General features: G+C 39.3%; 2 protein-coding genes and 1 pseudogene across 2 annotated transcripts; all 3 read right to left on the reverse strand.

The window, feature by feature from the left end:
* Positions 1–756: 756 nt before the first annotated feature.
* On the reverse strand, positions 757–1,740 carry LOC142213396 (olfactory receptor 5AP2-like). The gene has a single exon (XM_075281712.1). It carries the CDS (start codon positions 1,738–1,740, stop codon positions 757–759), a length of 984 nt encoding a protein of 327 aa, XP_075137813.1.
* Positions 1,741–6,141: 4,401 nt separating this feature from the next.
* LOC142213397 (olfactory receptor 5B21-like) lies at positions 6,142–7,125 on the reverse strand (annotated as a pseudogene).
* Positions 7,126–15,979: 8,854 nt separating this feature from the next.
* Positions 15,980–16,906, reverse strand: LOC142213024 (olfactory receptor 2G3-like). Its single transcript, XM_075281169.1, has one exon. The coding sequence runs from the start codon at positions 16,904–16,906 to the stop codon at positions 15,980–15,982; it is 927 nt and encodes a 308-aa protein (XP_075137270.1).
* Positions 16,907–17,009: the final 103 nt, after the last annotated feature.

Genomic DNA, 17,009 nt, shown 5'->3' on the forward strand with positions numbered 1-17,009 from the left:
GATTAACAATTTTTTTATGCAAACAATTCTTGGTACATCACAAAACATCACATATCTCATACAAAGGATGATACATATGGTTAAGAGTACGGATTGCATAGAATGAATGGCATTGGCTGGATGGGTGTAATAAATATGTTTTGCTTTAAGTTATTACTAGAGATTATCAAATTAGTTCAGATCAAATTGGACTTGACCTACATTTTCCAAAACTTTCTGGCTCAACCTCAAAATGATCTGCTTGTCACAAACGAAACACTATTTTATTACCATTGTTATTACCTATACAGACCCCGGAGTATAATAAGTTGAGGCCACGGGAGATGCTGCAACACAAACAGTTATACTCACCCTGCCTCACTCCTCATGGCCATCCTTGTGGCAGGAAGTGGTTCCCCAGCTTCCCCTGGGTGGGGTCACCACTCAGGTCTATGACTAGGCCTCAGAGGTCAACTAGGGTGAGCCAATGCCATGACAAAGAATGGGCGAACCTCTGAAAATGAGTTTCATCTTGTGGTTGGATGAAGTGATCCTCCAGTTGGTCCAAACGCATTCGGATAGAACCGAACATGAAATTATTATAGTAGGAATAGGCCCAAGGGAGGTGCAAAAAAAAAAAATATATATATACACAACTTCTTTCACTTTTTTTGGGTCTCCTTGTTGTGATTAGTAATGGGCTCCTTCCTGAGCATGTCTCATAGGAGCCCCATTGCCAGGTATCTGCTGCTCCTCTGTGATGTCCCATGTCCTGGGTCAGCACCGAGGCCTGTAATTGGGACTCAGTGGTGAAATGGGCATGCTGAGCGCCATGACTATTTTTTTGGTATTTGTTATTATACATTTCTTAACATCCTTATTTCTGATGCTGTAGATGATGGGATTCAACATTGGAGTGGCCACTGTATAGAGAACCGAGGCAATTCTGTCTTTCTCTGCAGAGTGGGAAGATGGAGGATGAAGATAGATGGACAAAAGGGTTCCATAATAGAGACTGACAACAATGAGGTGGGAGAAACATGTAGAAAAAACTGCATGTCTTACTCGTGAGGAACGGATTCTCAGAATGCTGGAGATGATGAAAATATAGGAAATCAAAGTCAATAGAAAACAACACATAACGATAGACACGGCCGATACATATATTGCTATCTCATTAAGCCAAGGATCTATGCAGGACAGTCTCAGGAAGGGAGGTACTTCACAAAAGAAATGGTTGACATGATGAGACCTACAGAAGGGAAGTCTCCAGGTAAGTGGAACATGTATAGAAGCATTTATGAAACCTACAATCCATGGTATTAGGGCTAAGATGATGCAAAACCTCATGTTCATAATACTGCTGTAGTACAATGGTCTACAAATGGCTACAAACCTATCATAAGCCATAACAGAAAGTAAGACACACTCAGCTACTCCAAGGACTAGATAGCAGAACATTTGGAAAACACAACCCCCTACTGAAATACTAGTGTCTATGGATAAAGTGTTCATAAGTATTACAGGAGCTACAGTAGAAGAGAGAGATATGTCAATGAAAGAGAGATTACTGAGGAAGAAATACATAGGAGTGTGTAACTTTGGACTGGTCCTCACTGTAATGAGAAGAAGACAATTTCCTACCAATGTCATAATATACATGACCAAGAATAGAAGAAACCCTATAACTTGAACGTGAGGAATGGTAGATAATCCAATCAGGATGAACCTTTTTGGAAGTGTTTGATTGAAGTTTTCCATAGAATTACCTAGAACCTTGAACAAAGAACAAAGTTGAAGATGGTCAATTGTTTTGACTCAACTTGGTAGTAGTATACAGTCAACAGGTCCCCCTTAAAAATACAAGGATAAACCACTGCGTGTACTTTTTAAGTAGCACCAAAAACAAACTCTATTAGGGCTGGGTTTCCTGTTAAGATTACCCCTGGTAGAGCTGAGTACAAGAGTACAACATACCTACAATACAGAATTTTCCACAAATGGCAAAAAACATTTTTAGGGCTAGTTCACACGGGGCCAAAGGGGTGGATTTTGACAGCGGAATCCACGTCATAATCCGCCCCTTTACAATGGTGGTCTATGGAGGTCTATGGAGACCACTAGCATTTTTTTTTCCGCTATCGGCAGCTGCCCTTTCTTCAGGCGGATTCCGCGGCTCGCTGAGCCACGGCTTCCGCTTGGCAGTCGCAACCTCCGGTGTCGGCCCATTCATTTGAGCCAACTCCAGGGTGGGGGAAGCCGCAACCGCGACATCGTGGCAGGCAGGTTTTGACTATATTTTGACTTGGCTCCCCAAGTCAAAATATGGTCAAATTCTGCCCCACCACCCTTCGTGTGAACGAGCCTTTACCTTATCTAAAACTCTAAATGTAAATGGTGTTTGTGAAAGTTACCACAAATGAAGCCGACTCTCTCCAAAAAATATATTATTTTCTGTTTCAAGTTTATCTAAGATTACCTGGATGTTCCACAATGTCTTAGGGTAAATTTTCTGTGGACAGATGAGATGAAACTGGAATTTTTAGCAAAAATTCCCAATGCTTTTTCAGATAAAAGAAGACTGCACACCAATGCCAAAATCTTATTACAACTGTGAAGCATGGTAGAGGGAGCATCATGGTTTTGGGTTGATGTTCTGCTTCAGATCTGGGATGCCTTTTGATCATTGAAGAAACAATGAATTCCTGGATTTTGGAGGAAGTATGGGTAGATGATGCTGTACATGAGCTTAAGCCGAAGAGAGGTTGGGTGATGCAACAAGATCATGAACTTAAACACACAAGTAAATCAATGGTTGTATAAGATTTGTGTTTTGGTTCGTCTATCTCAGAGTTCTATCACCCCATGAGATGCCATGGCAAGATCTAAAGAGGACCGAGTACACAAGGCACACCAGAAATATCAATGAACCATAGAGCATGGTAGAGGGAGCATAATGGTTTTGGGCTAATATGTTACTTCAGGTCCTTGATGCTGAATCTCAGGAGAATATAAGGGTAGCAGATGCCTTACATGATGTTAAGCAGAAGAGATGTTGGGTGATGCAACAAGATCTTGACCTGAATCATACATGTAGATCAAATAAGGAATGGTTGCAAATTTTTTGTGTTGTAATTCAGCCATCTCAGAGCTCGGCTTGTAACCCTATGGAAATGCAGTGGCCTGATCTAAAGAGGTTTGAGAACATAAGGCATCCCAGAAATACTGATATACAGAATCACATATAATGCTGGTGTTCAGTTCACAGAGCAAATGTTAATTTTATATAGAAGTAATAATAATAATAATAATAATAATAATAATAATAATAATAATAATAATAATAATAATAGAATTAAAAAAGTGAATTTCTAACAATAAAATGAAATAATACAAGTCTTGTAAGTTGGATGTCTTCCAAGAGTCTTCCTTTTTTCTTGTCTTACATCTAATTCTCCTTCAGCTGTTGTTGTGGCTTACTTTAAAAAAGACAAAGCAAATGAACAATAACATTACTGTAGTATATATATGTATTCAGTACCAAAAATATCTTCTATGTTAATGGGTGGTTGGAGACTTCATACAGTCCTTGAAGCTCCCAGTGCTTATTATAGCACAGGTCTCCAGACACCCACTTATCTTAAGGCTATAAAAAGTTATCTTAAGAAAACTCAAAAATTTGAATAAAGTTTATATAGTTTGCAGGTCAGTTTTATTCCAGTGATATTAAAGTTAATTATTATGTATATTTTTTTTACAATTTAATACTTTTTACAAAATAAAAAACTTTGAAAAAAATTAATTTTACCTCTCCATACTCTGAAGCCCACAACTCTTTGATATTTTTATTTAACTGAGTAAAGTCTTCTTTTTTTTTTTTTTTTTTGTGGGATGGGCTGTAGTTTTTATTTATCACCATACATCTTTTTGATCACTTTTGTTTTTTTTGGCTTAAAATGGCTAAGTGGGCCTAGGGATTTTTTTTTTTTCACATTACCACATTCACATGGACCATGTAACTTGCTATATTCCAGCGGTTCTGAGACTTCCAGACAATGACAGTGGAGAGTCACAGGTTGGAGAGTGGAAACCACAATTGTAGAAGACAGCAGAATTTTTATTTTTTATTTTTTTAAGTCAAGACCTCCATTTTCTACCCTGGTCTTGCTCTCCGTTGCGTTGGCAGGGAATGTACTTAATGTATAACAAGATATATCATTGAAATATCTGCTAATACATTTTGGTGCTTCAGTTAAGAACCTATAACAGGACCAAGTAAAATGAATTTTTTATTAATTTAATCTAAAAAGACTGACGGAAACCAACCAAAAGTACATAGTAGAAAAAAAAAGATGTCAATGAAGTATTAGGAAATTAGGGTACAGACGGTATGGTACCATATACAATCTGACCCATTCCTAACACCTAGATCCAGGCTCTCCCAACGGGTTTCCCCAAACTGATGGTTCATCGGGGACAATAGAAGGCCTTAAACAAATGTGAACCCTCTGGAAATAACAAGATGCACATCCTAGATATGTTCTCATAATAGGGTAAACCACACACAAAAAAAAACATTATCACAAAATAGACAGGTTGTTAATAGCGGAGGAAGTTTCCCTAACTAAGCCTGCCAAGCGACAGAGTTTTCCTCTGATGAGAGAATGCCTCATAGGAACCTAAATAGAGACCCTGGAGCTCACACTAACAGATACACAGAACCCACACACCAACAAATATCACTACACAGACACTATCACAGTAGGCCAGAGAGAAGACAAAGCAAAGGTTACAGGACTAAACAGACAGTAAAACAACAGGTCACAAGAGTAGCTGATCCAAGAGTACACCCAGCAGTGGACTGGTGCCAGCTTAAATAGCACACCAGAGGGTGGAGCAGAACCTCAGGTAAAAACCCCTCCCAAACCACAGAGTCCAGATATCCATAGATTAACCCTTGCCAGCCATGACCAGCCCCAAAACAACGGTTCAACAAATTAGTTAACAAATTATGAGTGCATTGCCTCCTTTAAATGAAAAATACATCTTCAGCGTCCCTCAATCACTACTGCGCATGCGCGGGTTACAGATGGGAAATTAAGGTACCTACCAGGCATGACTAACTGGGATGTGCTGCAGGACCCGGTCGGTTGATTCAGCCAGATCAAAAAAAGATGTCTGTGCCTCAAAGGGAGCGTGTTTCTTTCTGGTGCCGGCTCAATGTTTGATCAGCTGTGTTTGGTTGATATTAATCCATGATCATTGCTCACTTTCTATGGCTTAGCAGGTGTGGGAATATAAGTACAAATTGGGGTAGTAAGATAATTACAATGAAAAATTAAACATATATATATATATATATATATATATATATATATATTACAAGATATTAATTTGTATATGGATTAACGAATAATTTTTTATTCAAACAGATGTCCAATTCTTCTTGATACAACACGTTACAATACATCACATATCTCATGCAAAGGATGATACATATGGTTAAGGGTATGGATTGCTTAGAATGAATGAATCAGTTCAGATCGAATTGGACTTGACCAACATTTTCCAGAAGTTTCTGTCTCAACCTGAACCTCAAAATTATCTGGCTTGTCACACATGGAACCCTATTTTATTACCATTATTATTATCCATTCAGACCCCAGAGTATAATAAGTTGAGACCCACAGGAGATTCTGCAACACAAATAGTCATACTCACCTTATCTCACTCCTCTTACCCATCCGCGTGGCAGGCAGTGGTTCCCCAGATTCCCCTTCTGACTTCTAGTTGATTTCCTGGGGTAACTACTGAGGTCTGTGACTAGGCCTCAGAGGTCAAGTGGGGCGAGCCAATGCCATGACTAAGGATGGGCAAAACTCTGAAAATTAGTTTCATCTGGTGTTCGAACGAAGTGATCCTCCGATCCGGTTTCACCCAAACTTATTTGGGTACAACCAGACATGAAATTATTATAATAGGAATAAACCCAAGGGAGGTGTAAAAAAATATATTAAAAAAACAAACATTTATATTCACCTTCCCTCACCTCTCTCGGGCCTGCTTCAGGCATCCAGCAATGTGTACCTTCATGAACATGATGTCTCAGAGGAGCCCCATTTCTGATGTCTGGTGCTCTTCTGTGATGTCCCATGCACTGGGTCAGCACAGAGGCCTGTAATTGAGACTGAACAGTGACATGGGTATGCTGAGCACCATGACTAATTTTTTGGTATTTGTTATTATACACTTCTTAACCTCCTTATTTCTGATGCTGTAGATGATGGGATTCAACATTGGAGTGACCACTGTATAGAGAACAGATGCAATCTTGTCGGTTTCCACAGAGTGCAAAGATGGAGGATGAAGATAGATGGACATAATGGTTCCATCAAACAGGCTGACAACAGCGAGGTGGGAGACACATGTAGAAAAAACTGCATGTCTTCCTCGTGAGGAATGGATTCTCAGAATGCTGGAGATGATGAAAATGTAGGAGATCAAGGTCAATAGAAAAGAACACATAGCTATAGACACGGCTGCAACATACATTGCCATCTCATTAAGCCAAGGATCTATGCAGGACAGTCTCAGGAAGGGAGGTACTTCACAAAAGAAATGGTTGACATAATGAGACCTACAGAAGGGAAGTCTCCAGGTAAGTGGAACATGTATAGAAGCGTTTATGAATCCAACAATCCATGGTATTAGGGCTAAGATGATGCAAAACCTCATGTTCATAATACTGCTGTAGTGCAAGGGTCTACAAATGGCTACAAACCTATCGTAAGCCATGACGGCAAGTAAGACACATTCAGCTACTCCAAGGACTAGCTAGCAGAGCATTTGGAAAACACACACCCCTACTGAAATACTAGTGTCTATGGATAAAGTGTTCATAAGTATTACAGGAGCTACAGTAGAAGAGAGAGATATGTCTATGAAAGAGAGATTACTGAGGAAGAAGTACATAGGAGTGTGTAATGTTGGGCTGGTCCTCACTGTAATGAGAAGAAGACAATTTCCTACCAATGTCATAATATACATGACCAAGAATAGAAGAAACCCTATAACTTGAAGGTGAGGAACGGTAGATAATCCAATCAGGATGAACCTTTTTGGAAGTGTTTGATTTAAGTTTTCCATAGAATTACCTAGAACCTTGAAGAAAGAACAAAGTTGAAGATGGTTAATTGTTTTGACTGAACTTAGTAGTAGTATACAGTCTACAGGTCCCCCTTAGAAATACAAGGATAAACCACTGTGTGTACTTTTTTAGTAGCACCAAAAATAATCTCTTCTAGGGCTGGGTTTCCTGTTAAGATCACCCCTAGTAGAGCTCAGTACAAGAGTACAATATACAGAGGGTACGGAAAGTATTCAGACCCCTTTAAATTTTTCACTCTTTGTTTCATTGCAGCCATTTGTTAAATCAAAAAAGTTCATTTTATATCCCATTAATGTACACTCAGCTCCATCTTGACAGAAAAAAAACAGAAATGTAAACATTTTTTAAAATCAATTAAAAAAGAAAAACTGAAATATCACATGGTCATAAGTATTCAGACCCTTTGCTGTGAGACTCATATTGAACTCACATGCTGTCTATTTCCTTCTGATCCTCATTGAGATGGTTCTACTCCTTCATTGGATACCAGTTGTGTTTAATTAAACTTATTGGACTTGATTAGGAAAGGCACACACCTGTCTATATAAGAACTCACCGCTCACAGTGCATGTCAGAGCAAATAAGAATCACGAGGTCAAAGGAACTGCCCAAGGAGCTCAGAGACAGAAGTGTGGCAAGGCACAGATCTGACCAAGGTTACAAAAAAAAATTCTGCAGCACTCAAGGTTCCTAGGAGCACATTGGCCTCCATAATCCTTAAATGGAAGAAGTTTGGGACGACCAGAACTCTTCCTAGACCTGGCCGTCCAGCCAAACTGAGTAATCGTGGGAGAAAAGCCTTGAGAGAGGTAAAGAAGAACTCAAAGATCACTGTGACTGAGCTCCAGAGATGCAGTAAGGAGATGGGAGAAAGTTCCACAAAGTCAAGTTATCACTGCAGCCCTCCACCAGTCAGGGCTTTATAGCAGATTGGCCCAAAGGAAGCCTCAACAATCTGTTACCATCCAGTGCCCAACCTAAACCCAATTGAGCATCTCTGGAGAGACCTGAAAATGGCTGTTCACCAACGTACACCATTCAACCTGACGGAACTGGAGAGGATCTACAAGGAAGAATGGCAGAGCATCACCAAATACAGATGTGAAAAACATGTTGCATCATTCCCAAGAAGACTTATGGCTGTATTAGATCAAAAGGGTGCATATATTCAATACTGACCTTTGAATATTTATTACCATGTGAAATTTCAGTTTTTCTTTTTTAATGCATTTGAATAAATCTTTACATTTCTGTATTTTTTCTGTCAAGATGGGGCTGAGTGTACAATAATGAGAAAATTTTAGAAAATGGCTCCAATGAAACAAAAAGTGAAAATTTAAAGGGGCCTGCATACTTTCCGTACACACTGAACCTACAATAGAGAATTTTCTACAAATGGCAAAAACCATTGTGGCAGTGTCCAAAACTCTGAATGTAAATGTGTTTGTCAAAGTTACGACAAAAGAAGCAAAATGTCTAAAAAAAAAATCTATTATTTTCTATTTCAAGTTTATCTAAGATTACCTGGATGTTCCACAATAACTTAGAAGAAATTTTCTGTGGACAGATGAGATAAACCTGGAATTTTTAGCAAAAATTCACAATGATTTTGGAGATAAAAGAAGACTGCACACCAACTCCAAGTCCTTATTACAACTGTGAAGCATTGTAGAGGGAGTAACATGGGGTTGGGCTGATGTTCTACTTCTGATCTGGGATGCCTTGTGACTATTGAGAGAACAATGAATTCCAGGATGTCTGAGAAAGTAAGGGTGGACGATGTCGTACATGACCTTAAGCCGAAGAGAAGTTGGGTGACGCAACAAGATCATGAACTTAAACACAAGCAAATCAACGGTTGTATAAGATTTGGGTTTTGGTTTGTCTATCTCAGAGTTCTATCACCCCATGAGATGCCATGGCAAGATCTAAAGAGGACCGAGTACACAAGGCACACCAGAAATATCAATGATCTGTAGAGCATGCTAGAGGGAGCATAATGGTTTTGGGTTAAGGTCCTACTTTAGGTCCCGGAACGCTGAATTTCAGGAGAATGTAAGGGTAGCAGATGGCTTACATGATGTTAAGCAGAAGAGATGTTGGGTGATGCAACAAAATCTTGACCTGAATCATACACGTAAATCAAATAAGGAATGGTTGCAAATTTTTTGTTTTTCAATTCAGCCATTTCAGATCTCGGCTTGTAACCCTATGGAAATTCTGTGGCCTGATCTAAAGAGGTTTGAGAACATAAGGCATCCCGGAAATATTGATACACGGAAACACATTTATAGAGAAGAATTGCTCAAAAATTTTCTGCAATGTTGTGCGAATGTTATTTTCAGCTGTAGGAAACATTTAGTTGAGCTGGCTGTTGGTATAGAGAGGTATACAGGTTATTAAATGCAGACATTCACGTAGTTCCAAAGGGTTCACTTACTTATTTTGTTTTGTATGGACACATAAACCTTCTCAAAACTTAGACACGACTAAACATTGAATAAATATTCTGGGTGGGGAGGTGTCTAATTCCCACATACAGTACATGTACATAGGTTCCCGTGTTTATTGGCGGCTCTCATTACAGCACCATGTTGGATTTCCAAATAATGGAAATATCCAAGTGCAACCAAAGGTGTCTGACTTTTTCGAAAAACCCTGATTTAGTTATGACAACAGTAAGGGCATAGTCAAAAAGATCTACACAAAAACCAAATGAATGACACTATCCATTGTATTTGCTTACCAAAAGATGCTAACAATGGTTGAAAGACTGCAAAGTACTCCGTAAAACCATTAGATCATTAGAACTTGGGGCCTCTGTACACCTATTTCCTAGTTGGTTGGTGGCTTTTAAAAGTAAAAGTTATAGAATTAAAAAAGTTAACAAATATTCAAAAAAATATAAAATTTCACTTCACCCCCTTGGAAGATCATAAATAAAAATAAAAAAACATTAGCATATTAGGTATCCATATATTAAAAAAAAAAAAAAACTAAAAACATATATATAAAAAAAATTCTCATACAGCAAGTACCATAGTAGGAAAAAAAAAAAAAAAAAAGGTTAAACCAAAGTTTTTTTGCCATTTCAAAAAATGCCTCTCAAAAAAATTGAGATAAAAAATAGAGATGAGCGAACAGTAAAATGTTCGAGGTTCGATATTCGTTTCGAGTAGCCCCTCAATGTTCGACTACTCAAATCGAATATTGAACCCTATTATAGTCTATGGGGGGAAAATGCTCGTTTCAGGGGTAGGCAACATTCGATCAAATTACACTTACCAAGTCCACGAGTGAGGGTCGGGCTGGATCCTCCAAGAAGTCTTCTCCGTGCAGCTTCCCCGCGGCGTCTTCCGGCTCTGAATTCACTCTGCCAGGCATCGGGCCTAGGCAGAGCTGACTGTGCATGCCTGTACTACAAGCAGACATGCGCAGTCGGCTCTGCCCAGGCCCGATGCCTGGCAGAGAGAATTCAGAGCTGGAAGACGCCGCGGGGAAGCTGCACGGAGAAGACTTCTAAAGGTAGGAGAAGAACCAGCGTTGATTGGCCGACTGTATAGCATTCGGCCAATCAATGCTGGTTCTGCATCGAACTTTTACATTCGAAAGCGAGTGGTACTCGATCGAGTACGAGTATTTCGAATACCGTAGTATTTGATCGAATACCCACTCAATCGAGTGCTACTCGCTCATCTCTAATAAAAAAACATCAAAACATCAGGCGGTCCCCGAAATAGCACAATTAAAAATAAGTCCCCAATTCAAAAAAGTTACAGTCCTGCATGTCCGACTTTGTGTCCGGCTAAAAAAAAATGGCTTCCCCTCCGAAAGGCCACAGGCGGACACTGGCAGTCACCATTGCAAACCCATTCAAGTGAATGGGTTATAAAGTTTCTCCAGGGCTGAAAATGGAAACCCGGTGGAATGCACACGCTAGACATTGGGCGCAAGTGTGAACGAACCATAAAATACAACTGAAACACAGACACATATTTATCATTCAGATCTTTATGACCTAAACCCCCCCCCCAAAAAAAAAAAAAATACTCTTTCACTGTCCTTGTCTCTCTCTCTCTGTATCTGTCTCTGTCTCATTTTTTTTTTTAAATTAATGAATCTCTGAAAGATTTTGCAGATTTATCTACATTGTCATACACCTAACAATAACACATTGGTACCACTGATGTTTTTAGTATTTTCCCCTAATATTTCTTCATCAAAAAATATATAGGACTTACTTTAAAAAATTTAGCTTACAAAAACTTGGTGATGGAGCTGAAGTATATTTTTTAGAGCATTTTTAGTGTTTTCTTGAGATTTTTGGAAATTCTGTGAACCAGAAGGGATGGAATTTAAGTTCAATTTTGCTATTTATATATATTGTGAAGATTCTAATGAAGTTGAAGCGACAAATGAGTTGGACTCACAATAATCTAATATTGATGGTCTATCATTCATAAACTATAAATTTTATAGTCTCAGTAAATTTTTTTCTGTTACAACGATTTAGAATATTTACTATTCTAACACAATTCTAGCTTTCCTATCAGTATGTCTTTTTAGAATGGGACAAAATCGATGCAAATATGGGGAGAACATACAAACTCCTTGCAGATGTTGCTCCTGGTGGGATTCAAACCCAAGACTCCAGCACTGCAAAGCTGCAGTGCTAACTGCTGAGCCACCATGTGGCCTCAATTCTGGCTTTACCTACCTTGAGGCCATCTCGTTTTCAGTCCAGCTAGCAAGCGTTCATATTATGTAATAACAACAATTTCTAACTATAAAATAAAATATCACAATTTACAAATTGCTGATTTTTTTTTTAAAGAAAGTTTTCAGAAATTCTTACTCTATTTCTTCATGTCCACTTCTGTCTTAGTTGGTAGAATGACTTGCCGTAGAAAAATACAGAGCTAAAGAAGACCGTCATATATATTAGGTATCACAAGTATCTACTTCTTTCTGGTAATGGGTGGTTGGAGATTTATTACTGTGTTTGATCCCCTGACACCAATTTGTCTAAAGAATAAAAAAGTTTTCTTAAGAAATTCTGAAAGTCTGAGAAGTTTTGGTAAAGTAATGAAAATTGAATCCATAGTCACATTGTTTATGTAGCTCTAGGCCTGAAATTTGCAAGTTTCAATATTTTCAAGATTCAATAGTGGCTTAGCAATTTTACCATAGAGGGATAAACTATACTATTACAATCTATGGTCAAAGCCCATGGAGGTGGGTGGGGGTGTGTGTGTCTAAAACAATATTAAATAAAATCCCCCCCCCCTTTCTCCATTTTGCAAACAGAAATAAAATCAATCAAGAACAATATAAAAGAATCATTGCCTCCACCGCCTTGTCTTACAAAAAAATTATGGAAACATCTTACGTTCAACAAAATTACCTCAATAAGGCCAACAACTTGCCCTACAAAAATAAAATAAAAAAAAACTTACACAGATATATAGATGGCAACTAGGGTTGAGCCGATCTTGAGATTTCAGGATTGATTTTAAAATCTGATTTCCGATCATTTTCCAGCCGATCCCGATTGTGAAATTTGCTCGATTGCTAATCAGGATCCGATCTTTCCCGATTGCTCAACCCCAGTCAATGCTTCTCAATGGGAAAAGTCACTTTTAGGGTTGGGATCCGATCTTCAGATTTCAAAATCCGATTTCCGATCATTTTCCAGCCGATCGCGATCGTGAAATTTGCTCGATCGCCGATCGGGATCCGATCTTTTCCAATCCCGATCGCTCAACCCTAATGGCAACTTGAGATGAGCAAATCGAAACTGATAAAATGGAATTTGATCCGAAGTTCAGGAAACCTTCGATTCACTAAGAATCCAGATTTCCTCATGCTTCGATGTATCAAATTGCAGTTTTTAATAAAATGCTCGCTACACATGTTAGGACAAGGGGCAAGGAACTCTGGGAATGCAAGATCACCCACAATCACAATGCCAAGCGTGCAGCTAATCAGCAGTCAGCCACCCCAGTGATGTCACAGCCCTATAAAACCCAGCGGCCATTTTAGGTTGAGTCATTTCACATTGTACTTAGTGCAGGTAGACATGTCATGTTTTAGAAAACAATTCAAAACTGCTAGTAGTTCTGGCATTACAAGCCTTTTGCCGTGCCGTTGTGCAAAAAAACTGAAACCTTAACCAGTAATCTCTGTAGTAATTTGCCACCCACCTGATGCCACACATCTAATGCTAAGTGCTCCTTCTTACAGCCACCATTGTCAGCGGGTCTTGATGCCACACATCTGAATTTCAAGTGCTCCTTCTTACAGCCACCATCAGTGGGTACTGTTTGTGCCACCCACCTTCCCACTCTGTCACTGGGTCACTGTATTGCCTCCTAAGGCTGCTGCTACCTCCACACTGTAACCAGGCATTGTATGGCCTCCTAATGCTGCTGCAACCTCCACATTATGTCAACGGCACTGTATGGCCTCCTGAGGCTACTGCAACCTCCACATTATATCACCTTGCCACTATATGGCCTCCTCATGCTGATGCCACCTTCCAACTGTCTCCTGGTCACTGTATTGTCAGGGTCGAATTCGACAGCACGGGTCAATCAGTCAGATCCAAATTAGTGAGAGCATGTGTGTGCACCATCGCTTTAAGAAATGAATCAGACTCAAGCTGCTTCAAAACTTCTCAGCTCTTGCTCTCTTGTCGCCTCGGCTAGCAGCACTGAACTAAGTTTATTTCACATCACACATAGTTATACAGGCCTCCTAAAACTGCTGCTACCTCCACATTATGTCACTATCCACTCTGAGGCCTTCTCACACTGCTGCCACCTCAACACTATGTCACTATGACACCTCTCCACTCTTTCAGGGGGCTCTACTTGTATAAGCGTTTATTAGAACAGGTTCTGTAGAGAGCGGTTTGGAATCAGCAGATGACGGTGTAAAAGGAGTGCGCTCTTTCATGCTACAGTAGGATCTTGGGCCTGTGCTTGGTTCTTTATATCTGGCACTAACATTGACGTGTAAAGCTGAGTTCACTGCCACAGAAGACTCCCCATGTGTGTTACTGCAAGGCACAATGTTCTACACCGGTATACAGGCTCTCTGCAGCCAGGAAATAGCTGTGGTTTGTCCAACAAAAAGCAAGCCCTCATATTATTCTGCATATTCTGAGACGTAAAAAAAATCTTTGAAATAAATTTCTTTTGCATAATTATATTCTGAAACGGATAACTTTTTTTTCTATGGAGCAGTAGCTCTTATTTGGTACAGAAATTTTTTTAATGACTTTTTATTTTATTTTTAGGGGAGGAGATGACTAGAGATGGCCATTTGTGCATAGTGATTATCTTACATTACCATATTCACATGGGCCATGGCTAATGATGAGACCCAGGGCCCATTCTCTGGCTGGTGAGGCTCATGTAGAAAATATCTGAGCTACTCTGCTCTAGAACAACTTGTGATATTCCAGCTGTTGTGATATTACTTGTAAACAGAGATAGTGCCAGTTTGAGGCTGTAACGCATAGTGTCTAATAAATGACTCAACCCCACCACTTTGATCCATCCATCTACATTCATTAGGACCAGAGGTGACCCACAAATTTTTACTTTCTTATAGCACTGATAGTGGAGAGTCCCAGGTTGGAGACCACTGTTTTAGATGCGAGTAGTCATTTTATTAGACCCAATGTATCTGTTCTGTTTCTGGATTGCTCTTTTATTTGCTCACTAGTAAGTCAAGCTAATATTTGATATTGTATACATACCTTGGGTTGTCCGAGATTTAGGTTGTTTTGGCTTATACTTAGGATGAACCATAAATATCTGATTGATGGGGAGCCAACAGGCGGCCCCCACACTTGTCAGCTGTACAGGTCCACTTTCAACATCTGTTCTAAACCCAGCATGGGATCAGTTACATTGGTGACATCTGTAGTGGTTGGCCGCTGGTCCTGCAGATCAGCTCCAATTGGTATGGCATCACCCAACAACTATACAGGGACTGGAGCTATTGGTGTGTCAAACTCACCCTCATGAATACTGAAATATTAACCTCCTAGTATTACGTCTTAGTTTTACCCTTAAGCAGCAATAAAGAAAAAATGAACCCCTCCCTCTACTACCCTAGACCACCTGAACTAGTCACATTAAACCACCAATATACCATAGACCACAAGGGAATTTTTAATTATTATTAAATATTAAAACATCTCTAAATCTGGGTGCACCCCATTGTACAGGGTGGACCATAAGTATGGATATACTCAGATAAAATGGAAGTGTTTTCTGATATCACCTTACCATTTGTGGCATATTAGTACATGGGAGGTGAGAAACATTTAAGGCCAGCTGATGCCCATGGTGACCATCTTCACAGCCGTCATTTTGGATTCAACTTTCAACTTTACTTTTTTCAATGGGAATGGGATCATGTGACACATCAATGGTGTGCTCATTTTTAAAATAACTTTATTCATTATTGAGTTATTGACAGGCCTCCTGTATCCGTTGTATCAGGTGCTCCACATCCTGGATCTTCACGGAGCACACCAAAGCCTTCAAATGGTCCCAGAGATAGAAGTCCAAGGGAGTGAGATCCAGAGACCTTGGGTGTATCCATATCTGGGTGTATCCATACGTATGGGCCACCTTGTATATCACAGGTGTCTTATAGTGTGAAAAACACAATAAATAGTAATAATAATAGATCCTATTTGTAAGGGTAGGGTATAAATAATGTACACTTAGGACAATATCATGGAGCATGTATGGCTTTTCGTAAAATTCATCTTTATTTCAAGCAAGTTTAGGTACAATAACACAAATACGGTCTTTATTGTTTTTTAATATTCTTTATTATACATTTCTTAACATCCTTATTCCTGATGCTGTAGATGATGGGATTCAACATTGGAGTGACCACCGTATAGAGAACAGATATTATCTTGTCTGCCTCTACAGAGTGGGACGCTCGAGGCTGAAAATAAATGGACATTATTGTTCCGTAAAAGAGCGTGACAACAGTGATATGTGAGGAACATGTGGAAAAAACGGCATGTCTTCTTTGTGAGGAACTGATCTTCAAAATGGCGGAAATGATAAAAACATAAGAAATTAAGGTCAAGAGAAAGGAACATAAAACAATGGTTCCAGCTGCTAAATACATTGCTACTTCATTGAGCCAAGGATCTCTACAGGAAAGTTTTAAGAAGGCTGGTACTTCACAAAAGAAATGGTTCACATGATGAGACCTACAGAAGGGAAGTTTCCAGGTGATGTGCACTTGTATAGTGGAGTTTACGAAACCTACAATCCAAGGTATTGTGGCTAAGATAATGCGAAATCTTAAGTTCATAATACTGATGTAGTGCAATGGTCTACAAATGGCTACAAACCTATCATAAGCCATGATGGCCAGTAGGACACATTCAGTTGCCCCAAGTAGTAATGAGAAGAACATTTGGAAAACGCAAGCGCCTACTGAAATTCTGTTGTCTTTGGAAAGAGTATTTATGAGGATTACAGGAACTATGGTGGAGGAGAAACAGATGTCAATGAAAGAGAGATTACTCAGGAAGAAGTACATAGGAGTGTGTAACGTTGGACTGATCCTCACTGTAATAAGAAGAAGACAATTTCCTGCCAATGTGATAATATACATCACCATGAATACAAGGAAACCTATAATCTGAAGGTGAGGGATAGTTGATAATCCAGGCAGGTAGAACCAGTTTTGAAGTGTCTGGTTGGAGTTCTCCATAGAATTGGCAAGAACCTTGGTTAAAGAACAAAGGTAGAACAATTAATTACTTTGACTAAACATAGTGAAAATAAGTGGCTGTTAATAGTCCAGTACAGACAGC

This window comes from Leptodactylus fuscus, chromosome 7 (genome assembly GCF_031893055.1).
Source record: "Leptodactylus fuscus isolate aLepFus1 chromosome 7, aLepFus1.hap2, whole genome shotgun sequence".
In the NCBI taxonomy this organism is placed as follows: Eukaryota; Metazoa; Chordata; class Amphibia; order Anura; family Leptodactylidae; genus Leptodactylus; species Leptodactylus fuscus.

Excerpts from the sequence above, each read along its gene's own strand:
- LOC142213024 (XM_075281169.1), bottom strand. The coding sequence starts at position 16,906 with ATGGAGAACTCCAACCAGACACTTCAAAACTGGTTCTACCTGCCTGGA.
- LOC142213396 (XM_075281712.1), bottom strand. The coding sequence starts at position 1,740 with ATGGAAAACTTCAATCAAACACTTCCAAAAAGGTTCATCCTGATTGGA.